The following is a 27,053-nucleotide window of genomic DNA, read 5'->3' as shown; positions in this document are numbered from 1 at the left end:
TCTGTAGACATTTAATTTTTTTAAAAAATGTGGTCAATTTCTGGAATAGGTTTACATGATTTAAGCTACGATTTCCCCTATAATCTACCCTCAATGTAACATTTGGTCGGGGGCATCGGCGCAAATCTGTCTTCAACATTGGGGGGACGGGAAAGACGGTTCCCATAATTCTTTTAAAGCTATGTTCAAAATATTTATGAAGTTGAAAAACAATGCTGGGGAAGATCGGGGGAGCAGAGTTGTCTTCAATATTGGAAGGCAGGCAGATTCGACTCTTATTCCTTGGGGGGGGGGAGGGAATGAGACTCATATTACGGTAGATGAATCTGATTTCTGAGGTGAACCTGTTGTATATTATATATCAAGAGATATCAATTTCATCTCACTTTCCTTTATGACAGTCGGATACAAATCATCACATTTCTCACCAAAAAACACATTTCAAATCGGATTATTGGCGGACAGTCCCTCCAGTTCCAAGAATGGGGGTACATGTCCCCCTCATCCCGCAGGGATTTGCGCCAGTGGTCGGGGGCCCTCTCAGATCACTTTAATCTCTGGGTGTTCCATCCCCAAACAAAAAGGGGAGGAAGAGATAAGTTGAGGTAAAAATACTGGACAAAACTAATGTTCAGAGAAGTTAGATATTAAGCAAGATATTGTTTCAACTCTGATCTCTTTGACGAACTTCCAGATCATTAGATGTAATTTGTGAGAATTTAGGTTAATGATATCACTTAAGGAAAACATTCAGGAGCTTTGTTTGTTTAAAGAGAAACTCTTTTTTCTTAGAATTGAATAACGTTACAATGAAAAGAAATCATGTACATCCCGTTCAATTTCGATAAATCATTCATTAATTTGTAAACTAGATCACGAATAACTGTATGGAAGAAATAACGGTACTGTAAACCTAACAATATAAACACGGTATCTTATTGTAAAACATTTGAAACTTATTTACTCGGTATCTTTCGTCATCAAATCTCGTGAGTACGGGAACACACACCTGTATTTAAGTGTTAGGTTGTATTATTATTATTATTATTATTATTATTATTATTATTATTATTATTATTATTATTATTATTATTATTATTATTATTATTATTATTATTATTATTGAGGGTACGGCGGCTCATGGGTAAAGTGCTCGTCTGTGGTGCGAAGGTTCACAAGTTCGATCCCAAGGCGTCTGAGTTTATGGTAAATAGTATCATGTTCGTGAGCTCTCTCGAGATTTTCCTGATTCTCTGGAAATGTGTCTCCAAGAAAAGATCTGGAAAATGGTCTCCAAGTTTGATTCTTATTTTGTTCTGGCCTGTGATGCGTTAGAAATTGGCCATCAATGTTGTAAACTATGTAACTAAGCCTCATGTCATACATGCAAGCGAGACATGAATAGCGTAGGACAAACTAGCCAAAGGTCCAAGACTGTATCCAGGGAGCTCAGCCCTCTTGCGACCACATTCACCTTCCCCCTGAAAGTCAGTCCCACAAAATATGATTTCGATCCCCCGTTTCCTTTTCTGAATTCTAGCTACGGGCCTGCAAAGGCGTCTTCCACATTGTGATAGTGACACAGTTTCCTCTGACTGTTCGAGCAAACAAGAGAGAACGCGCTGTAAAACAGTAGACACTGGTACAGTACATACACAGGCTGGTAGCCAGCCCAAAAATGTAGGGGGAAGGGGCAGTAGAAGTTAGAGGGGCCCGATCCAACCATATTATAGTTTATCATCATATTATAGTTCATTTAGAAGCCTACGTGAAAATTTTAATGAGCCACGAAAAATTTAGGGGGACTCGGCTCCCCCTAGACCCCCTGTGGATACAGGCCTGTACATACACTCGTCCAGAGGTCATACCATTTAACATTGACGACGCCAGTTTTAATTTTCTGTAGGGGCGGAGGCGAAAGAAGTAGAGAAATTGTTTGTAGAAGTTATTCTAGCCCCCATCTAGCGTAGCCACTGGCGTTCAATGTATCCGAAACCAAAGCTCATGTGCTTCCAGATCCTATGACCGATAAGCAAATCTTCAAATTTGAACCGACGCATGACGGTATAGTTCGGATTCCAGCTTAAGATGTAGATCCAGGTCTCATATAGCCCCAGTGCTGAAAAGGGATATTATATATAATCCAACCAACCAAATCTGCTATTTTGCGTGGCAACTAAAAAAAGAATCGAAACCACAATCTCGAATTTATTGAATAAACGGGGGTAAATCCTTAGTCAATTTGCCGCCCTTCGTTTCTCCAGAAAGAAAAAATCTTAACTCTTTTACACTTTACGGGTAATATATCGACCATGGCGTCGACCTTCGGAATTTGCTTTAGAAATCTCTAGTGAAGCTTTTTGCACCGGATTTGTTGCATTCATTCAAATGGGGAAGCATCAAAAAATATATTTCATGAGCATTTTGCAGTCATGCGTGCAATGCCTGGGAACAGTGACGTCACAAACAAGGTCCAAGTAAAAAAAGAAAAGGGTAATTGTTAGAGCTTTTTTTTTTAAAAAAAAAAAAACAGACACATCGCTATTAATCCTAGGATCATGGTCCACACCTCGTTGTGTTCGTAATGAAAGAATGTTCCCAATTGTAGGCCTACCACTCAAGTTTCCCTATTGTGTAACAGAAGTGGGAAAATCCCGCCCAAAGTGGAGAAAGGGAATTTTTTAGAATGTTTTTCCTTCTTTGGGAATTCCTTCTCTCAGGTACGTGACAGGGACATATGAGTGGTACCGTTTGAAACCTAGCATCATTACAAACAAAACGAGGTACCAACCAAGATCGTAGGGTAAATCGAGATTTTTTAAAACACAATTCTGAATTTTCTCCCTGTTACACATTTTTAGTCAATGTATTTAGCAAAGTAGCTACAGTGTCATTAGTTTTTGTCGTAGGATCATGGTCCGTACCTCATTTTGTTTGTAATGATGCAATGTTTCCAACAGTATCACTATCGTTGCGCTGTTGTGTACCTCAGGGGGTTAAATTCCCGAAAAAGGGAATTTTTGAAAATTTGAATTTCCCGCTACTTCTTTATACATTTTAGGCGGGAATTTCTCCACTCAGATACACGATAGAAACATGGAAGTAGTACGGTTGGAAACGCTGCTTCATTACGAACAAAATTAGATATAAACCATAATCCTAGTTTTAACATACAGTTATTAAAATTAAATAATAATGTTATTTTAAAAAAAGTATTTTACATGATATTAAAACAATATCATACGTATACGCAAGTGAATGATAATGGAGGAATTGATGGAATGAGAATGTGGAAGGAAACAGAAGTACCACGAGAAAACTCACGGACATAATGTTGTCCACCATAAATTTACTCGGCCGGAGATTGAACCAGGGACCCCATGCATCAGAGGTAAGCGCTCTACCACTGAACCATCGTGTTCCCCCTTATTATTATTATTGAAGAAGCGAGAATTCAACACTGCTTATGAAATCACAAAATGAAATCTTCATTGTGAGAGAACTTCATTATGGTTGAAAATGAAATGAAATGTTTAAGTTTTACGTCCCACGGTTATGCCGATGAGAAATGAATAAATTGGGGGAATAAAGAAAGTGGGAGGAAACGGGAGATCCCTGAGAAAACCCACGAGCACGGTGTTTGTCCACCACAAAGTCCACACGGCGCGAGATGGTATCGACCAGGGACCCCCAAGCACCGGAGGTGAACGCTCTACCACTGAGCCACCGCGCCCCTTTCATTGTGGTTGAGTGGGTCAACGTTTCCAGCTTTGGTGCGTGTGATCCACATTCAATTCCTTGCGGGAGCAATATACTTCTCACTTCACTTCCACGACTTTTATAGCAGGGGTGCCCACAAGGGGGGGCTATGACGCAAAGTGCGTCATTGAAATATTTGGGGGGGGGCTAAAAATCTGTGTAAATATGTTTGAGGGAGTGTAAAAATTAATCGAAAAGAAGATTTTTTTCATGGAAGAACACCTACGGGTAGACAATTGGGGGGGTGTGCGTCATGGACATAAGGGGGGGTGGGCACCACTGTATAGTGTAAGTGCTTATAAGGTGGATTGAACTTCAAATTTACTAGAAGAGAAATCATAGTATCAGAAACTAAGAATACAAATATTAAGTTCTGCAACTTTTTATTATGCAAATTAGTTCTTTTTTTTTTATTTGTGCCAGAAAGGAACTTGAATTTGTGCATCACGTCACATGCATATTTAAAACCAAAACTATTGACTTAATTAAATTAATCACGGGAAAGTAGTTGTTTTTAATTGTCCATTTAAAAAAAAAAGCGTCTGTGCGTCATGTGTAAATAAGTACGCAAACATTCCTCAACCCACACACACACATACATTACCATACGTTGACACATTACCTGCGTGGCAAGAAAGAGTAAAGCTTCAAGTCATCCAGCCTCATCGTCTGATGGGGTGTACAGGGGGCAACCAGGGGTAGAGGGAAGGTGAGACATTTTATTCGTTTACATGTGCACTTGACAGTCGTACCTTGAATCGTACGAGAAACTGGTTTCGGAGGAAGACTCTCCCGGCCGGACAGTTCACTGCCCTCTTTGTCTCTTGTCGCTTTTAACATCACAATAGAAAAGTGCTTCATTCCGTTCGGAACGGTTGAGATTGTGACCGCTGCCAATTCATCAACATGGAGGAACCACCTATCCATCAAGAGCTAGGATTCCAAGATCTTTCAGGACCTTTTGGGGAGAAAATGAACCGGCTTCATAAGGAGAAACACAAGGAGGGATTCGTTGAAGTCCTGCCAGGCCATGTTGTAATGCCTGCGGCATTTAGGGACCTTGGTCAAAGGGTGTTGAATTTCACTGCTCGTCCAGATGATGTTTGGATTGTCACATATCCTCGATCAGGTAAGACTTACATTGTATTTATAAACCAGCGTATTCTTTAGTACAGAATATGTATCCTGTTGAGGAGCGTAAAGTTTGTGATTGCTTCAACCAACTTCACTGTCCAGGGCCGGATCCAGGATTTAGTGACGGGGGGGGGGAGAATTCACCAATAACTACAGCTACATTTGAATTAAATTTTCAGTGCTAGCTTTTCATTTTAGATAGTGTCTATTTACAACGATGGTCGGGTGGACGTGCACCAGGGCACCTCCAAAAAATCCGGCCCTGTAACTGTCCAACAGTGAGAATTTCAGGGGCCTGAGGGGAAAATTCCACCCGGATCAAGTATTCTATCTTGTTCAAGATGGGTTAGCAGTAGTTTTGCAATATTACAATCACTCTTGCATAGACGCGTAGCTAGGAGTCACCCTGAAGGGTTCAGCATGCCTGCGACAACTTTCGGCACCCTGAAATTTTAAGCTGCTCGTTGGTTTCTTAACCACTACTAAATATCCGTTGTTACCTTACCATGGATTTTTCTGTCCTCAGTTCATTATAATCTTTGTAGCTGAAAATCTGAAATGAAATCTTATGTCCCACGCTTATGCCGGTTAGGCTAAAGGAGACGGAGATGATGAGAAATGAATGGAATGGTGGAATGAAGAAAGTGGAAGGAAACGGGAGAACCTCGAGAAAATCCACGAGCACGATATTTGTCCACCACAAAGTCCACACGGCGCGAGCTGGGATCAAACCAGGGACCACAAGCACCGGAGGTGAACACTGTACCACTGAGTCACCGCACCAAAAGATCTTTGTAGTTGAATCATACATGTCTTTGGCATGTGTAATTCTTGGTTCAATTCCCGGCAACAGCATATAATTTTGTTTGTTGCTGTAGGTAATTAGATAGCTACGTAAATAATTTAGTGAACTTCAGTGTGTGCATTGCCCACAGCTAATTCAGTTGAACAGTCACGAACATTAATAAATGGAGGCTCAAGCCATTATTTCTTATGGCTTCAACCTCCATTTATTAATATTCGTCACTGAACAAGTGGAATGGAAGGCGCCTCTCATTCAGAACAAGGCATTGGGCTCACGAACTGTGTGGAGGTAATGCTCCATAAACTTATGTATATATTAGTAGTCATTCCCACACCTTACCCTCCTCGACCCTCAACTTTTATAAAGACTGAGTGAACCTCTGAGCCATACTGGAACACGAAATGTTTCCCAGTACGACCATTGCTTGCAGAAAACAGCCTCTCGCTATCTAGTATCGTTTCAGCGGAACAACGTTAAAACCGAGTATTGTTTCTGCCATTTCAGATTTGAATATAATTTTCATCAAGGAACTTGGCTTTTAACCTGTGACTCTCTAAATCATGGCCAACAATTTATGGTGAGATATTTTTTTTGTCTCCCTGACGCACACTAAACTGCTAACCTCTGCTGCGTGTTGTTCCTGGTTCGATCCCCGGACAAGCAAGTGTGTGGTGGACAACATCCTGATCATGGGTTTTCCCGTTTCCTCCCACAGTCTCATTCCACCAATTCTTCCATCATGACTCACTTGCTTTATCATTGACTTGCTTAGCCGAACAGGCATAATCGTGGGACGTTATCTGAAAGGTTTGATTTCATTCCATGAGCACGGACTCACGGACAGTAAATAAATAAAGGAATTTTGGTAACCCAAGCCCCTTAAAAAGAATCCGTTGCTCTTCTAGGATTTAGAATTTAGATTTCTGGGCTTTCGGCATCTAAGGCTAGTTAGCCCTTCACGATTTGAGGGATGATGTCCCTCGGCAAGCACACTAGCCGGGGAAATGGAAGGAAGAAAGTTTTGGGGAAAGAAGGAAGCGGCAGGGCTGTAGCCAGCCCAAAAAAGTAGGGGGGCCCGGCTGAAGTTAGGGGGCCTATCCAACCATATTATAGTTCATAACCATTATTATACTCCATTTGGCAGCCTACCGTAAAACTTTAAAGGGGGGCAGCCAAAATTTAGGGGGGCGCCCCTCTAGGCCCCCCTGGATACGGGCCTGGGAAGCAACCTGGGACCTAGAAGTCAGGTACCACCCCGGCATTTGCCTGGTGTGAATTAGGAAAACCAGGAAACCTCATTCAGGGTGGCTGGCCTGAAAAGGCGTGTTACACTTTTTCGACCGAGTGACCGTTGCTCTTCTAAATTGCATTATTGTAGAAATATACTGTAGTGGACAACATCGTGTCGTGAGCTCCTTCGTGGATAAGCGGTTAGTATACGCGTCTTTGACATGCGAGATCCGGGTTCGATTCCCAGCGGTGGCTCATGTGGTGCGGATTCCACGTTTATCAGTAGGTCCTGTCTCATATAGCCTCACTGGTGAAAGGGACGTTAAACAAAAAATCAACTCAACACGTGAGTTTTCTCGGGGTACTCCCGCCTCCTCCCACTTTCTCATTCCACCAAATTATTCCATAATCATTCACTTGTTTCAATCATCGTCTCCCTTAGCCTAAAGAGCATAAACGTGGGACGTTACACTGAAAGCTTTCATTTCATTTTCGTTTTATAGTTACATACGTTTAGTATATGTACACTATATTTAATGATATACATTTAGTAAACAGTATGTAGAAAATAGAAAATTAAGGTTTAATAATAGTATTGTTATAGTACTATATTGGCTTCTTATGAAGGGACAAGTCTTCGTGGTTCATGTGAGGACAATAAATTAAATATAACTGAAATCGTAACGGTACATTAGATAAACATCTTCCGTAGAATTGTTCATGAAATAGCAAAGAACTTTCACCCACCTGTTGTTGTAAATACAGCTGTTTTAGTTAAAGCAGGTAACTGAATTATTCAGAGTAAATAACAGTGTTTTCTGTACATTTAGAAATGACGATTTTTGACAGAAAGAAATTTAATACTGTATAGCCCAGGGGCGGATCCAGGACCGACTTTTGGGGGGGGCGGTGGGTTGTCATAATGCTACTTTTAAGGGCTCCAAACTCTGGGGTGGATTTATATATATATATATAAGAAAGTTTCCTCTTCTGGGGGGGGGGCGATCGCCCCGATCCGCCCCTGGTATAGCCTAGAATAGAAATTTTTAATCTGTTACTGCCTCATATTTGGTGATCGTAGGATCAGGGTGGCTCAGTGGTCGCAGTGAGAGAAGCTTTGGTATTAACTCTCCTCAATCTTTCTGTGTTCATGTTCCGTAGACCTGAACAGTTGAAAGAGATTGAAAATAAAAAGGAGTTTTTAAAAATTGGTAAAGCGCTAACTTCTGGTGTCTATGAGGATACCTGGTTCAATTCCAGCTTGTGCCAAGTGAAATTTACAGTGCACAAACACCGCACAAGTGGGTTTTCTCAGGATTCTGTCGTTTACTCCCACTTTCTTCATTCCACCATTTTATTTCTTATGCTCATCAACGTCTTCCTTAGTCTCGGTGCGTAATCGTGGGACGTTAAACAATAAATTTTATTTAATTTCATTTAATGATCGGAAACATTCTTAATTAATTTAGGCTTATTGTTCCATCTTCTCTGCATTACCTATCAGTTAAATTTTCTATGGTGATTATTAAGTATTCTGCCTTTAGGGAAGACCTGGGACTGTCTTTTTGAAGGTGTGGACCTGGAAATATTTTTTCCACGTTCCTCTATCTTCAGCTTCTTCTTTTAACTCCCAATATTTTTTTCTATTCTTCAAATCATTGATCAGTTGTGTTCTTCTTCTTCCTATTCCTCGCTTTCCTTCCAGCTTTCCTTCTATGGCGGTAATTTCCTCCCAAGATGTATCCAATCCATTTGGCCTGGCTAAAAGCTTAACCTCTTCTCTCCTATCCTTTTTAAAACATCTTCGTTTGTTATCTCCCTCTCTCTCTCTGTGTCCATTTCCCTGCTCCATCTTTCTACAACTCCACATTTCGAAGCTCTCTAAATATTTCTTCTCTAACTTCCGTAATGTCCAAGTCTCTGTATCATGAAGTCCAATTCTTCATATATAGCAGTTGACCAATTTCTTCCGTAGTCCAATAATAAGCCTGCTACTTAAGAGTGATCTTTCCTTGTTGAATGCTTCTTTGGCTTCGGCAATTCTTGATCTGATCTCTTTAGTGCAGAAGCGTGTTTCATCAAAATACTTCCCAGATATTTGAAATGGTCGTCCTCTTCAAATACCCTTTGTTCCTACGCTGACCCGTAAGGGCACACTTCTACGGGATATTCTCTTGACTTGCGAGTTTTCGATATTTATTTCCATTCTACGGTGATACTGACTATTAATGGGAAAGATATAAGGTGGACATATCTGAAATCGCACACGCCATTGAGGAATAGTCACGGAAAAATACTTCGTCACATATAATTCAAACTCTTTAATCAATCCTGACCAATTTTGTACATTAACAGTGATCACTAATGGAGATAACATAAGGTAGTCAGTGACCACTAATGGAGATAACATAAGGTAGTCAGTGACCACTAATGGAGATAACATAAGGTAGTCAGTGACCACTAATGGAGATAGCATAAGGTAATCAGTGACCACTAATGGAGATAACATAAGGTAGTCAGTGACCACTAATGGAGATAACATAAGGTAGTCAGTGACCACTAATGGAGATAACATAAGGTAGTCAGTGACCACTAATGGAGATAACATAAGGTAGTCAGTGACCACGAATGGAGATAACATAAGGCAGTCAGTGACCACTAATGGAGATAACATAAGGTAGTCAGTGACCACTAATGGAGATAACATAAGGTAGTCAGTGACCACTAATAGAGATAACATAAGGTAGTCAGATTCGAAATCGCATTCACCACGGAAGAATAAACACTGAGAAAATAATTCGTTAGAAACAACGAAAATGGCGCCAAAATATTTTTAAAAAATCTCAACAATTGGATGCAATTTTTGAGGCATACAAAATAGAAAAAAACTTCGATTTCTTCTGTGTACATAGATTTTGACGTGGAAAACCAGGTCAAGTCCTCCAATTATGAAGTGGTATTATCAGGAGACGTTTCACGTGACTGCAGCTTACAACCAAATATAATATTGATAACTAGTAGACCACAACATTGTCTTATCTCTATCTGTATATTTCCTCCATTGCAATCTTGCCCTCTTCTCTCGTCTAGTGGCTAGTGCGCGCACCGTTTGGACACCCCTTCTCGATTTCGATTCCCATGAGAGTATGGAACTTTGAACGCAGCACAGTGGTTCAGATTCCACTTTCAACTGTAGGTACTGTACATTAAAATCGAACCAAAAAGCCAATGCAATGCAATGTATGATTTCGAATCAATTAGTACAACATTGTCTATTGGAGTTCACGAAGGCGATACGAGAAAATCGATACTTCTCTTTAACTAAGAATTGCCGCGGTGGCTCAGTGATAGAGTGTTCACCTCTGGTGCATTGGGTGTTTGGTTCGAGCCCAGCTCGCGCCAAGTGAACTTTGTGGTAGGCAAACACCGTGTACGTGGGTTTTCTCGAGGTTCTCCCGTTTCCTCGCACTTTCTTCATTCCACCATTTCATTCATCTATTTCTCATCATCACCATCTCCTTTAGCTTAGCCGGCATAAGTGTGGGACGTAAAACTGAAAGCTTTCAATTCATTTTTCTTCAGCTTGGGGCTTTTTTGGAAACTTGCCGTTTCCAAATCCGTTTTTTTTTTTTAATAAGTTTGGAAAGTGAAATGAACTTAATATTGATCTATGTTTCTTGTATTTTGAAAGTACTGACTTTTGTAATCGTGAAAAGGAAAATAAATCTAACCTTGAACTTATGCAAGGTCATTGTGTACATAAACTCTCTCGTCACAGATGGCTTTGGTTCATTGGTTGTCCGCTGAAAACAATTAAAATCAATATTCAAACATCATCTCCATTCTATACAATACATTCATCTTTTTTCTTTTCTTTTCTTTCTTTCTTTTCTTTTTTTTTTTATTTTTCAACACAAGTAGACAGTGTTTAGCACACTGCGTACAAGGTCGTTAACTTCCCTTGTTCTTCTTTGCTTTTAGTTAACTGAAATCATGTGATATTGCTGTTCGTTAAAACAAGGTTATTACCCTTCTGCCAGGATTTCACCACGACTGTGCGATATGTGAATAGGATTGAATATTTCACATGCATTTTGGATTTGCTGTTCCGGCCCAGTGGTTTCGGTGTGCAACCACTGTTTTAACTCTTTTATCCGTGCAGCCAATGGCGCCGATTTCTCTGTAAATTTTTGGGGCGGAGGGGGCCCATTCAGATGCGGGAGGTATATATGAGGATTTTAAGAGAAATTGCATTCAAATTATGCCAAATATTATATATTCTTAAATACAATAAGAAGGTCCACATGACCTTTGGGGAGAGCCCGGGCCCTCTCGCCCCCCAGGATCGGCGCCCATGCGTGCAGCCTAGTAGATTTAGAAGGAAACCATCTTTTAGTATAAACTTTGCAAGCCATCCTGTAATAAAAAAAATTTTGTCCTGGAAGTGTTTGTTTTGTCATTTATTGCGATTAATATTAAATTGTGTTGTTATTTACCTCTGGATTTCCGACTTAAAATTAACAGTTGCGCTTTCTTGTTGCTTCCTCGAGTAAGGCCTCTTCTGCGGCCATTGCTGGATTGATGTTTTCCCCACCTTGTCCAATAGGCTGCGGATGGGGGCGTCACACATCTAAGGACAGGAATTTAAATTATTTCCAGGATTTTCATTTGCGCTGAAACTGTATAGCCAATTAACGTTGAAAGTTTGTTGTTTCGTTCTCTTCATAAATTCATACTTTGGGAAACAAAGGGTTAATGGAGCGAGGTGGCTCAGTGGTAGCCCCTGGATGAAAACTGAGCGTTCTGAAACGTTAGACTGACTAACGATGGAGAAGTGAAACGCACGTAGGTTTGAATCCCGCTGCGAACATGGAAGATTTTAACTTTACTCTTTAATTGAATGTTCATGTCATTGTCGTTTGCTTATTTCGAGTTGAATCAATAAATAGCTAAAATCAAATGCAATTAAAGTATTATAAAATAAAATAGTACTTTCAGAAAAACTGAGTACATAAGACAAAGTAATAAAGCAATCATTTCTGGCGCTTGACTCCCTCGTTCAATAAGATTGTGGTGGACAGCATCGTATTTGTGGGTTCTCCCATATTGTCATTCATGAAATACTTTGCCGGATACATAGTGGCTCAGTGGTAGAGCGCTTGTCTCTGGTGCGTAGTGTAACCAGGGGCGTCATTTAAGGGGGGCAGGGAGTTGCAATTGCTCCCACTGAGTTTGAGATTTCTATAAATTTTATCAATAAAATAGTAGTAAATCAGTGAAATACGCGAAATTTTACTTATATCAAGGGTTCTTGCCCCCCCCCCCAAGCAAAATTTGAAATGACGCTCCTGAATGTAACTGGTTCGATCTCCGGCTAAGTAAGTTTGTGGTGGACAACATCATACTCGTGGGTTTTCAAATGGTCTTCCCGTTTCCTCCCTCTTTCTCATTCCACCAATTTTCCCCTCATCATTCACTTGCTTTAATCATTGTCTACTTTAGCATAACGGGCATTCATTTTCTTTACCCATCTGTCTCATTTCGCGTGAAAGCCCATAAATATGGAATATTCAAGCGCACACATAATTTATTTATTTATTTTTGTTTCTTTAGGAGTATATTAGTGAACTGTGAAGTTACAGCATTTTATGTAAACCTAGCGGCCAAGTTATGAAAGGGGTTGCAGTGGCTAAAGTGGAGCTCTCACCTCTGTTGCATAAGGTCCTTAGTTCGATCCCAGTTCGCTGCAAGTCTGTTTTATTTGGACAAACATCATGTACATGGATTTTCTTGGGGTTCTCCATTTTCCTTCCACTTTCTTCTTTCCACCATTTCATCCATTATCATGGTCACCGTCGCCTTTAGAGTTTAGCCTCGGTGCATAATCATAGGCCTTAGTGGATGGATATTTAGTTCTAAATGCGTATATAATGGATATGGTATAGAGCAGTGCTATTCAACCGGGCGTACGCGTACTCCTAGGGGTACGCGAAGATATTTCTGGGGGTACGTAATCCTAAAATAAGCATTGGAGAAAATACATGCAGTAAGTTAACATTGTCCTCAGTGTACGAAATATCAGAAAGGGTGAGGGGGAAATCCTCCTAAGTGGAACTGGTAGTCTCCCATATGTTTTGAAATTTCCAATGGTATTTTTTTTTTCGGATGTGCACTTTATCCCCTGTAAATAGTCTTTTGATTAGCACACTGATTGTCCTTTTGTTGGGTCTTTATTTGTCCCACTTTTTTAATAAACAGAACGTGTGTATTCAGTTTAATAAGTTAATTTCGATTTAGTTTCTTATAAACAACTTCAGGGGTACACAATTGGATGGCGAACTGTGTCTAGAGATACGCGAGGAAAAAAAGATTGAATAGCACTGGTATAGAGGATACGCAATCTATGTGGTAGTCATATGCTAATTAGACGTATTACAAATGACGCCATATTGTGTCCTCTTGTGAATGGTTCTCTTCCTGAGACAGTTCATCCAACCCCAACCACTATCGGGGAGATTCCTAACTAGAAAACAAATAACAATATCTTTTAAATTTACGAGTAGTATGTATGGCATTGCTAGGTGTGCGTGTGTCATTGGTAGGACTATGTGTGTCACTCTTAGGAGTATTGTCTTACTGTTATAAGACTGTGTCACCGCTAGAACTATGTGTGTCACTGTTAGTAGGATATGAGTCACTTTTAACAGTCCCATATATATATATATATATATATATATATATATATATATATATATATATATATATATATATATATATATATATATATATATATATCACTATTAAGAGTATAAGTGTCAGTGTTGTTAAGAGTATGTGTCTAAGAGTATGTGTGTCACTGTTAGGAATATGTGTCACTGTTAAGAGTGTGTCACTATTAGTAGGATGTGTGTCACTCTTAGGAGTATGTATGTCACTGATGAGAGAGTGTCACTACTAGTATGTGTCACTATTAAGAGTACGTGTGTTACTGTTAGTATATGTCACTTTTAAGAGTATATGTCACTGTTAATACTGTGTGCCACTTTTAAGAGTATATGTATCACATTAAATAGTATATGTCTCTTTTAGGAATATGTGTCACTCTTAAGAATATGTGTGTCACTGTTAGTACAATCCCCGAAAACTGCGCATGAGAATTTATTCTCAAGTATTTCATTATGTTCAGCTTGATGTGATTTATCGGTTGATATACGTATCATCCTTGTTGGGCTATATCCCATAAATATTGTCCTCCTGCTAGTGTTATAATGAGAAGCTTAATGAATGTATTCAGTTTCAGTTTCATTTTAATAGATGGTGTCGTTATTGTAATACATTAATTTTTAGGTTTACAAAAAAATGCTTTTTCTCGAAAACTACGCATGAGGATTTATATTCATGCACAGCTATGGTGCAGAAGATTTTCTCCGAGGGAAAGGGATTTCAATACACTGGAAATGAATAATAGTATTATAAAAATACTGGAACGCTACATGGAGCATCATTTTTTCTAAAAATATAGGTGATAACAATTAATTATCGTCCTTTCGGTGCAGAACAAGACAGGTTCAATATTATATAGACGTAGTTAACTCCCCCTAAAAATACTTTGGACCCCCCCCCCAGCAAACCATTCTGGGTGTATGCTTTTATCGAATATATACGGTATGGTCCCAAGCACTGACGTCGTTAGCTTTTTTAAATCTGGGAGGGGGGGGTCGGATGAATCAAAATCAAAATCCTCTTTCCGACAAAATTGAAATCTGACTAAAATCTGACGCATCCCCCGAGCCCCCGCTTACGACGCCCGTATCCCAAGGAGCAATTTTGGTGGCTTCAGAGGAAGATTTCCTCCCGGGCTAACTTCTGAAATCATCACTGAATCATTTTGCTTGGTCATTTAGATCTGTCCATTGGTATATGCAACATCTTAGCACTTTTTTTTAATAAGGTAAAAATTATGTAAGTAAATTGTGATTTTATTCTCTCTCTGACAGGTACAACATGGACACAAGAGATGGTTTGGTGCATTGGAAATAACATGGATTTCAAGGGTGCAAAGAAACTTCTGATGGAAAGATGTCCAAACCTTACGTAAGTGAGTCACCTACAAGGTTGAATTCTGACTTTTTAACAAAGTAGATGTTTTGTGGGTTTTGAGGGTCAACTACTTTAATGAAAAAAATCTTTCGTTTTTTTAAGGATTCGTTTAGTGGGTGTTGCACCCATCGTGCAGTTCTGCTTAACTCTGAACGAACTCTTAACTCTGATTTCTTTTGTGAAAATGTCACTTTATATATATATATATATATATATATATATATATATATATATATATATATAGATAGATAGATAGATATGTTATTTGTCTATAGGTCTTTATACGGTATGGAATCATAGCATTCAATATCTCTCAGTATTATCCTATGCTGTCCTGATTTATCTGATTTTATAAACTATTACATGTAGTTTGTCTTGTGCTGTCCTGATTCATCTGATTTCATAAGTTATTTGTGTCAAGCAGTGTCCACGGATGTTCACTTTGCACGCAATTTGCTCTAACATTAGCCTACACCAGAGGCGTACCCACGGGATGTCCACTGGCTCCGGGCCACCCCACCCCCCAGAACTTCCCAACTCAACATACATTTGTACACTTTCTTAATAAATATACTTGTTTAACAACAAAGTGATTGATGTAGCATGAAAGTGCAATCTTACACTTCATCTGTATTCTTTCTCTTATAAAAACAACCTAGTTCTATAATTTTCTTTCTGAAAATATAGATGGAAGTATTTTACAATTACTTATCTCCTTTTCGGCTGCAGAATAATATCCGTTCAATACAACATTAACGCAGTGGCTTGTAGTGAACCTCTACCAAAGCTTGGATCGTGTCCAACAAAAATTTTTGGGTGCATGCCTGTCCTACACATAAGCATTTTGCAAGTAAGCTGTCCCGATTCATTTGATATTACAAGGTAATTGTACAGTCCGCAGCAAAAAAACCTGCAACATGAGCATGTAAGTTTATTGCGAAACGACGAAGTCTTTTGCTTCAAAATAAGTATGCAGGGCAGGACGCCGAGGTTTCTCCTGGCGTGATTCGTACCACTTAGACGTTATGTTAATTCCCTGCGCTGTTAGGCGTAGTTCACAATAAACTTATATGCTCATGTTGCAGGATTTTTGCTGCGGACTGTACCAAGCAGTGTCCATAGATGTCCATATTCTATGCAATCTATCCCAATATTACTCTCTGCTGTTTCGGTTCACTGAAATCGTTTGGGGAGTTTGAGTACTGCCTTCCCTTATGAGTTTGAGAAGCACATATCCTTGTAAATATATTGTATACTAACAAAAAGATGTGAAACTCTTATGAAGGTGGATCATCTTACTCCCCTCCCCCTGGGCGAGTGTTCCCAATCATCTGGTTCTCCTAGCTATTTTTGTTGAGTAGTATCAGTGGCTGTCAATAATGCATGCAATCTGTCCCAATATTTGTTTATTTATTCATTTCACAATCACCAGATACAGCTCAGAGGCCATTTTATATCGGATATCTAACAACAACAACGGGAAGGTATCGGCCAGGACTGTTAAATAGGTACGATCCCGACATTTACCTGGTAGAATTGAGGAAAACCCTGGAAAACCCCAGTCAGGATGGTCGGCAGCGAGAATCGAACCCGCGACCTCCCGAATGCGAAGCCAACGCTCAACCACTTGAGCTACTTCGCTCGATTACCCTCTGCTACCTTGATTCGTCTTATTTTACAATCTATTTAAGTACAGTGACCATGACCGACAGCAAATTTCCCGGTTTAAGATGCCAGTATGCAACGCGTTCTGTGCAATTTGTGTGATAACGCCGCGAGGGCACGGATGTTGTTACCGCTTAGGTCCACCATAAGCATTCAGAACGGTTGCGACACAACAAGCATAGAGAGGACGATACCTTGGATATTCTTCTGAAATATGGCAAGCCATACTCCGTGACATGTTGCCATACTTCGTCAATTCTAGCTAAGAGTGACCTCTGGTGCGCAAAGATGAGACGTCTGCAATTGGCGAGGAATCAGGTGAATGCACCGGACGAAAAAACAATGGAAAATATCGATGACTATCAAGGAAATGTAGAATATTGATATGTGCGTTCACGCATTACCCTGTTGAAACATGGTTCCATGCAGGATTTACAGTAAAGAGAACATAATAGGGTCCAACATTTCATTCAAGAATCCAAAAGACACGAGTGGACATGGATATTAATAGCTAACCTACCATAATATCTAGTGCCAAATCAGAGTGGAATTGAAGAATGCTGGAGTCGTTCAGCCTGTTGTCACGTTACCACTAAACAAGGTGTTCCTGTTTCTGTACTTTAGGCTAAAGTAGACGATGAGAAATGATCGATGATAATAAAATGAACAGTAGAAAGATAGTATATCACATCCACGTCATGCGTGCAATTCGAATCCGCGATGGCCAGTTTAATTCCTTAGATCTCTCAACTATGACACTTAAAAGAAATCTGCTAATTCCAATCATAAACTGGGGTATCATCAAACAAGGGCCATGGATTAAATGTTGGTATTCACATAATCCTTATAGGCTTACACGAGAAAGGCACTGTACTTGTAGATTCAGGGAATGGAGTTTTCTCATCTTCTAAAAATCTTCGGTAACATCATTAAAAGTAGGACTTAAGGAAAATGATCTTTTCCCCTCCAAGGGAGGGCTTCTCTATCTATGCTCTATGTTAGTTTATCTCGTATCAGAATGTCCACAAGGAGGAAGCGTGACACAGAGAACGTCATCAAAACTTTAAACTGAGTAGGGAAAAAATCAGGGTTGACACATTTAAATTTTAAAAAAGAAGCAACCAAAAGTCGTTTACAAACTTTTGTTTTGCATAAAAAGACACGTCACGGTCACGGTATTAGATTAGAATAATTAATAATCTTAAAGGTGCATTTCCTATTCTCATCACGGAGAGGGCATATGATTAAGAGCATTTTGACTGGAGCGTTAGGACCACTGAAAAGGTGGGTATTTCTGCTTCAATTAACTATTGGCTACGCGCCTGGTCCCATTTTAACACTTGAATACAAAGGCAAACTTGTTTACTGGAGTGTGTCATATATTTAAAGTCATTACTTATCGCATCAATAAATGGAAATCAAAATATTATTTCTGGTGAAAAATCAGTGTAGCAAAATCAACGAGTAAGTTACTGCTGTAAAATAGAGCATCGGTCTTAAATGTGTTAATCATTTACATTTAGCAAAGTTAAAGATAATCGATATATTTTTCTCTATATGTTCTTTGTCTTTGACAGGGCATCTATGACCAACAGACCCTGGAAGCCTGCATTTGAAACAAAAGTATTGACGGATTCTATAGACTACGTTTCCAACATGGAATCTCCGAGGTTTATAAAGAGCCACCTACCCTGGCAATTTCTTCCCAAATCAATACATCAAGTACAACCTAAAGTAAGTGAATCAAAATGAAACTTATTAAAGCATGGCAGCTGAGCAACAATATCAATACCTAGTCAAAGACTTATTTACTATTACCATTACCTAAAAGAAAAAGGAATATTTCAGTTTATTTAGTTTAAAATTGTTATCACAAATAACTGCCCTCGGTGAATAATCATCTGTCTAAATAAGATAGAAGAGAATTCGACAAAAAAATCGACTTAGCCTAAGCTTACATTAGGCCACTATAAGTATTGCTTTAGGCAATTCTACAATAGACTAAGAAGCTTGAAAACGAGCTTAATTTTATCGTAGATTTGCTTCCAAATTTTACAAATACATTTGTTCAAATTTACAGTAGATTTTTTTTTTAAATTTTACTATAAATTTATTTTCAACTTTCACAATAATTTGTTCAAAATTTACAGTATGTTTTCTTTGAATTTTACAGATTTGTTTTCAAATTTTGCAAATATTTTGGTCATAATTTACAGTAGGTTTCATGAAATTTTACAGTTGACCTGTTTCAATTTTTACAATAGATTTGCTCAAAGTGTAGAGTAAAATTGTGTGAATTCTACTGTAGATATTTTTAAACTATACAATATTTTAGTTAACGTTTACAGCTAAGTTGTTTAATTTTACAATAGATTTGTTTTAAGTTTACAGTAGATTCTTTGAACTAGTTGATCTGTTTTCAAGTTTTGTTCGAAGTTTTTATTCTATTGTAAATAAAGTTCTTTACATTTTACAATAAATTTATTTTCAATTTTTCAATAGAATTGTTCCAGATTTATAGTAGATTTCTTTCAAATTTTACATGTTTGTTTTCAAATATCAGCAGATTTATATAAAATTTACAGTAGATTTCTTTGAATTTTGTAGTAGATTTGTTTTCAAACGTTTCAATATTTTGATTAAAATTTACAATATTTTTTTTAAGTTTTAACTTAGATTTGTTTCTAAATTTTACAACACATTTGTTCAATCTTTACAGTCGATTTATTCAAATTTAAACTTAAAATTGTTCTCTTGTAGAATTTCTTTTCCAGCAGCATGACTCGTATTAAAAAAAATCTTCATGAGAGAGGAACAAATACTGCTTTCTTGTGTTCTCCAAAATTCCTATTTACAACACAATTTAAAACACAGCTTCTTTCAATAACTGAGCTGAAAAGTTTGAATCTTGATTCTTGAATCACTTCAAAGATATTATTTCTATTCTTCTATGTCTGTATTCGATGTAATAGACACTTAGTAAGATTGAAATTTGTGGTAATGGGATTGGCGGTCTCTAGACGTGGACCTAAGTTTCTGATGTCCAATACTTGCAGTATCCCCAGAACGTCATCCACCTTCCGCTTCTGAAGGACAAATGTCATAATGGTGTCCCTTGTTGGAAGCAACAAAGGAGAAATATAGATCTAACAGTGTTGCTCTTACTGAAGTCCATAAGACTTGTACTGTGAGAAATTGAACTCCAAACTGAATGTTTGTCTCTTCTAAACCGTCTTACAATCCAGGCCAAATAAAATCACGTGCTTCACTGAGATGAGCCCATTCCTCTATCGTTAAAGGAAAAGATGGTTACTTCTTATAATTAGTTCAATTACTTAAGATAGTAATCTTTGTTTTATAGTTCCTAGTTCAATTATTTAATTAAAACCTCTTAACCTAAATAAGTAGTTTATTTTCAGATAAATGAAAATTAACGTAGTTCATTTTTCCTTTTGAAAGGTAATTTACGTGGCCAGAAATCCAAAAGATGTTTGTGTATCCTATTACCATTACTCAGTTTTACTGGAAAATTTTACTGGAACCTTCCAAGATTTCTGCGAGTTATTTTTGGAAGATAAAGGTAAGAGAAAAGAGGAATCTTTCAGGTATAGTGATAAATTAATAAAATGAAGTCAATATAATTGTTTGTTATCTCTAGGAACGTCAACAAGGAATGGAGACATGACTTGAAGAGTTTATGAAGTCCAGATGTTTATGAAGTCATGAGAGAAAACTATTAAAATAATCAAACACGTTATCAATTTTGAATAAAATTAAAAACTGTATAAAGCATATTAACCGACTTCAGCAAAACCACTAAAAAGAAGTAAATAATAGTAATAAAGCGCTTAAAAGCAGATAATAATAATAATAATAATAATAATAATAATAATAATAATAATAATAATAATAATAATAATAATAATAATAATAATAATAATAGTAATAATAATAATAATAATAATAATAATAATAATAATTAATAATAATAAAGCTCTTAAAACAGAAAATAAGTAATAAAGCTTTTAAAAGCAGAAAATAATAGTGATGAAGCTCTGGAAACACCAAATAATAGTAATAAAGCTCTGAAAAGCACAAATTAATAATAATAATAATAATAATAATAATAATAATAATAATAATAATAATAATAATAAAAGTTTTAAAAGCAGAAAATGATAGTAATAAAGTTCTAAAAAGTACTAAGTAATAGTAATAAAACTTTTAGAAGCAGAAAATAATAGTAATAAAGCACTTAAAAGCAAAAGATGTAGTACTTTCTGCAAAAAAGTATTGAAGTGTGTACCAGCTTACAACCTAATTTTACTCGTACATTAGGCAATAATTTATTTGACTTAACACCAAACTTTAATATTTTTATAAATAAGAGTAATGAATTATTTTCTGGTTTTAAGCGCTTTGTTATTATTACTATTTTCTGGCATCTAGCGCATTTTTAAAATCCGTGAATATTGTTTCCTTTGTTGTTATTTTCTACTTTTTAGTGGAAGTCGATTGTTTATTTTTCAGTTTTTCGTTGGTTCAGGTAGATTATTTTAGGTACCTAAACTAAAACTAGTACGCTGACTTCCCATAAAATATATATATCGGCCTATGAAACAGCCATGACCAAATATATGTATATTTTAAATCGGTCTACGTGTTAAGGAATTATACGTGAATATGCACACGGTATTAACACTATTAGCTGTTAAAGAGTTTCATGGTTTAAGTCCAAAGACTGCAATTATATTCTGATACAATTTATAGGGAAACTGCGAGAAAGTATGCTCCTTGAAACTAAAAAAATAATAATCAAAATCGGTATACCTACGTTGAAGTTATGTATGATCATACACACAATTATAGTCATCCATCGAGAAGTGTCATGATTTAGCTCCAAAGACAATTGTTAGATCCTAATGAAATTTATACCATCAGGGAGGTATACTTTTTAAAACAAAAGGGGGGGGTCGTGGTGGCTCAGTGGTAGAACGCTTACCATTAGTGCACGGGGTCCATGGTTCGATCCGGCTAAGTAAGTTTGTGATAAAGAACATCGTATCCGTGGGTTTTCTCGGGGTACTTCAGTTTCCCCCAACTTTTTCATTCCACCAATTCTTCCATCATCATTTACTTGCTTTAATCATCGTCTCCCTTAGCCTTAAGGGCATAATCGTGGGACGTTAAACTAAAAGATTTCATTTCTTTTAAACAAAAAGAGAAATATCTAAAAATTGAACATATGTGTCGACACAAAAAGTCGGTTAATTTCAGTTTTCACACTGGACACGTTTGTTTATGTCCTGGCGGCTCCAAAGATTCTCATTATATTCTAATGTTTTTTTTTTTTTTTTGTTTGTTTTTTTTATGAATCCACTGGGAAAGTGATCAAAAATCGCTCTATTTTACTGTTGAGTAAACAACATTTTTCACTTCCAAAATAAAGCATGTTATGGGTATTTTCATACATACCCATAACATGCTTTTACTCCTTCTCATGTTGTTAACTCAATAGTAAATTGTTTGTGTTTAAATTTCACTACATCAACTTATTTACAAATCTAGATAAATAATACTTTCAGCAGTTCCAACAAACCTATGTTTCAGATTTTGCAAACTTTTTTTTCTTCTTTTAACGGTTGAAAAACCTTTCTTATAAAAGAGTAGTTGGCATATTATGATGATTTTATTGTGCGTAGAAATAAATAAATAATATTACTTTAAAAATCATAAAATGTATCTTCAACACGCATGAGAAGATATTATGACTTTTACTTTATACTTTACTTTTCCATATAAGTTATATAACTTACCAACTTGAATTCATCTTAAAAATTAGAAACAAGTCAGTGTCTTCCTGGAAATAAATTCTACCATTATTCCACTGTTCATATATGTTATTGTTTTCAGCCCAGTATTGTCCATATTGGGATCATGTTCTAGCGTATTGGGAGAAAAGACATCAACCTAACATTTTATTCCTGCGGTATGAAGATATGAAAAAGGTATGTATCAGGATACCTACTTCAATTGATTTCGACGTGACTAGTTCTAATTTTTTATATATGTTTTGTAACAAAGCACCTAAATAATCAAAACACAATTTGCAGTGATAAATTCCTGTCTGTTCAGTTGAACAATTGGGTTGTCGAAAAAATTCAATTTTTTTTCAAGTCGTTGTACCCAAAAGTTGTGAATTGGGGTGATTGAAAAGGTGTAAAATAAATAAATAAATAAATAAATAAATAAAATCGGTTTATATGTTCCGGTCGCACATGTGTTCTAAAGTTTGCCAAAATTTGGAAAAAATTCACATTTTTTACGATAATTTTTAAAATTTTAAATTAGCTTCTTCCCGAATGTAATAGCTCAAATTCTTATTATTAGAACCACAAAAAAATAATGTTTGAATATTGTTTAAATCCATCAACATCTTCCGGTCCCACATTGCCTTAAAACTTGATGAAATTTGTTTGATGAAAATAAAGGTAAATCAAGTTCAAGGGAAAAAGATACTAACAACTTACATATTTTCTTGTTTTGGGTTTCTTTATTGAATACAGGTTTAAATGTTTAAAAACAAATTATTATAGACTATTAGTAATATTTATAAACAGGTTTTTTGTTGACAAAACTAAATTTTTGTGTGAAGAGTCGTAAGTCGAAAAAGCTCATGTTGAACAAATGAACATCTCCGTTTTCACTCATTCTGAGCTGAACGTGATTTGAAATGTGATTTATGGATGAAATTAGGCGTGGTTGAACTTTATAGCAGAGTCGTCCTGATTGACCCGAGCGAGTTACAACGAGCTCCTCAATTCTTTAGAATTGACAGCTGTTGCGCAAGCAGAATACTTTTGACTGATTTAAACAATTCTTTTTTTTCTAAATCATAACCGATTCAAATTAGATTTGACGAGAGCTATTACATTTAAATATTGATAAGTTAAGTAAGATAAATATTATGATAGAAATGTGATTTTTTCCTAATTTCTGCAAACTTTAGAGCACATGCGTGACCGGAAGATATAATCCAATTTTATTTTTATTTTTTTTTAGTCTCCCCAATTCGCAACTTTTCCGTGATATTATATAAGCCTGCCAGACGTCCCGTAAAAAACGGGACAGTCCCGATTTTGGACCCGAATGTCCCCTGTCCCCGTAAATTTAGTCGGTACAGGCAAATGTCCCGTATTTTAATACCGTCCCGTTTCTCCTCTGAATATTAGCGTATCGAAAAGTGAAAAATTAAAGATTTTGACAATAGCTGGGACTAGGGCTGTTCCGATAATCGAGTAATCGATAACAATTCGGTAAAATTTCAAAACCGTTTCATCGGTAAAGAATTTTAATTTTATCGAATTATCTAACTTTCGAGACTCCCGAAATGTTTGAGACTCTGGAAATGATCGAGACTCCCGAAATGTTCGGGACTCTCGAAGTGTTCGAGGTACTCGAAATGTAAGAAACATTAGACAACTTCGAGACACTCGAACTGTTCGAGAATCTCGAATTGTTTGAAAGCAGCAAATAAAGAAATATATCAATATGATCGCATTTGTCGAGTAGCTTGAATATTTAGAAAAGTTCGGGATTATCAGAGTGTTCGAAAGAAACGATGTATTCGAGGTTATCATAGTTGTATATAATATGTATTACATATATGCAGAGTGTTCATTTTAAAACTTCTCTCCTTAGCAATGTAGTGAAGGAAAAGTTTTTTCCCCACAAATCTGTACAAGGTTTAAGCAATCTGTCAGAAGAGAGAAAGAGGAAGAGAAAACATGCATCACACGAATGGAATTGGAATCCAAGACAACATTAGTCTACTAATAGTCACTTTGCCGATTGCGCCAATAACGGAGCAGGCAGAAAAATAATTTTACATATGATTTTGACAAATACAACTTTGCAATAACTTGTCAGATGAAAAAAGTTGTTTGACTAGTTTGGCTGCAAGAAAAAATCATTGGAGAGGTGAAGAAACCGAACTGTTCATCACTACTTTTGATAGTACCCGAAACTTCGATAATACTCGAAATGTCGATAATACCCGAAACTTCGATAATACTCGAAATGTTGATAATACCCGAAACTTCGATAATACTCGAAATGCCGATAATACCCGAAACTTCGATAATACTCGAAATGTTGATAATACCCGAAACTTCGATAATATTCGAAATGTCCATAATATCCGAAACTTCGATAATACTCGAAATTTCGATAATACCCGAAACTTCGATAATTTCAAATACTCGAACGGTTTCGAGTAACCGATGACAACTCGATAAATTTTCACTCCCGAAGTTCGATAGGTCCTCAGCCTTATCGAACACCCCTAGCTGGGACCCTGTTAGTAGCAAATGAACAATAAGCTGTGACATGTAACAGCTTGGATCAAATTGTCACACCACTTTCTCTGATTTCATAGCGAGCAAGCCAATAAACTCGCAGCGCAGAGTTGCAGTTGTCCGTCAGCAGCAGTGGTGGATCCATGGGGGTCGATGGGGGCAATCGCCTTCCCCCACCCACACACAAAAGAGGAAAGTATTTTTTTTATATATAAATTAAACCCATCCCATCCTCAGAAGTCCGTCCTGGATTCGCCCCTGGCAGCAGTCAACCGGATCTAAAATCTTTGATAAAGTGCAGCAGCTGAGCTATTGTTGATAATAGCCTACATTACAGGTGAAGTGTTCCAATTTTGTTTCAACGAAAATGCCTAAATCGAAGTGCACGTTTTCTTCAAATTTTAAGGAGAAGTACCCTTTTCTGAAAGCAACGAAATTGAACTATCAAATTGACTGACAAAATGTGCCATGCTACTTATTCCATTGCACACAGTGGAAGATAACAGAAATTATAAATAATAGGCTAGAGGCGCAGAATTGTGCTTTGGTTTGGGACTCAGAAATATGTAAATGCGGTCCCAGGGCCGGAGCGAGAGGGGTCAGCCGTGCCACCGCCCAGGGCGGCAAGTCTGATGGGTGGCAAAATTTGAAAAAAGAAAAGAATACAGGGGCAGCAAAATTTGAGAAAGAAAACAATAAAGGGGCGGTATGTGGAAGAACCGCCCGGGGCGGCAAAACTTCTAGCGCCGGCCCTGTGCGGTCCTGACAATTAAACACAATACAAGGAGAAGATTAAAGTAACAAACGTAATTTTAGCAAATACAGCCACGTAAATAATTAAATAAATTCGTATTAATAAACGCACGAAGAATATAAAAGATAGATTGTATCACTGATTTAAATAAAACGAGATCTGCATATTGTTTTCCCGTAAATCATTTTAATACACGTCACTTTCAGTTTTTAAGCCGATTCTTTTCTAGTTGCATTGTAAATATCTTCACTCCGTACAATGCAGGGAATCAAGAGAGAAAAGTAGCTGCAGCTGAGGGAAATTTCACTTATCATGCTGTTGTTCATAACGAGAGCTACAGTTCATAGGATTGTGTTGGAAAGTGAAGGCGGGAGGGGGGGGATCAAAGGTGTCCCATATTCTCATGAAAAAGTATGGCAGGCTTATGTTACAACTTTAAAAAAATCAATTTTTTCCTTTCACCCTATTGAATAATCTGGGTGCTCTCACTTAAGAAGTGTAAATTTATGTTTTCGTCATCTTAATCACCGAAGGATTAATAAATTAGTCACCTTCATTTTTATTTATATAGGTAGATGGATAATTAAACATGTCTTTGACGGTTTTTAGAAAAGTATTTGACTTACGAGGGAAGAAAAAGATGTGGAATATTTCATTAAAATGCTCATATCTAGGAATGCCTTAGGTTAAGAGAAATGACATTTTGGTATTTAGACTTTTTATTTAAAATAATTAAACATGTATTGTTGCATTTCTTGATCTTTGATGTATTGAAAAGGGGACAGAGACGCTGGGCTGCCATCTTCAATTGCTCGGCTTGGCAAAAATTTGCAAATAATTCACGAAGTGAGTTTCGAATGGCAACATATAAGAGTATGAATTTAGCATTTTTAAACCTTATTCTGCCCATATGAATAACGAGGACATCTTCAAGTCTTCTATATGGTCAGAATTTAGATAGTGTGGAGTTCTACCTTCATTCAAGTCTGTTCCGAATTCGAAAATGCCTTTTACTTTATAACTTGAGGTGTGATATTCCAGAAAAAATATTAATGTCAGTTCAATAGCCTTTGTATGGTATTGTCATAAAACCCTGACTACTTCACTCTTCTTCCAACAGATTCGATAAGATAAGCTTCAATAATTTCACAAGTACTTGACGAAACCAACTACTTGAAGGAAAAAAAACTGAAATGCGAATAAACATTTAATCTAATGTAGAGCAAATCAACGTACGTAAACAGATAAA

The 27,053-nt window shown here is 37.1% G+C and overlaps 1 protein-coding gene across 1 annotated transcript in view; it reads left to right on the top strand.

Annotated features, from left to right (window-relative positions):
* Nucleotides 1–4,424: 4,424 nt before the first annotated feature.
* The window catches only part of LOC145667030 (luciferin sulfotransferase-like), a 29,774-nt gene continuing 7,145 nt past the window's right edge, over nt 4,425–27,053 (top strand). The window contains exons 1-5 of the mRNA XM_081734721.1: nt 4,425–4,888; nt 14,926–15,022; nt 18,271–18,427; nt 20,153–20,273; nt 22,607–22,701. Coding sequence (XP_081590847.1) covers nt 4,666–4,888; nt 14,926–15,022; nt 18,271–18,427; nt 20,153–20,273; nt 22,607–22,701 — 693 coding nt within the window. The 5' untranslated portion in view covers nt 4,425–4,665. The remainder of the gene's footprint in view (nt 4,889–14,925; nt 15,023–18,270; nt 18,428–20,152; nt 20,274–22,606; nt 22,702–27,053) is intronic.

This window comes from Thermobia domestica, chromosome 12 (assembly GCF_964235325.1).
Source record: "Thermobia domestica chromosome 12, izTheDome1.hap1.1, whole genome shotgun sequence".
NCBI lineage: Eukaryota > Metazoa > Arthropoda > Insecta > Zygentoma > Lepismatidae > Thermobia > Thermobia domestica.
This window is presented reverse-complemented; position numbering and strand designations above follow the sequence as displayed.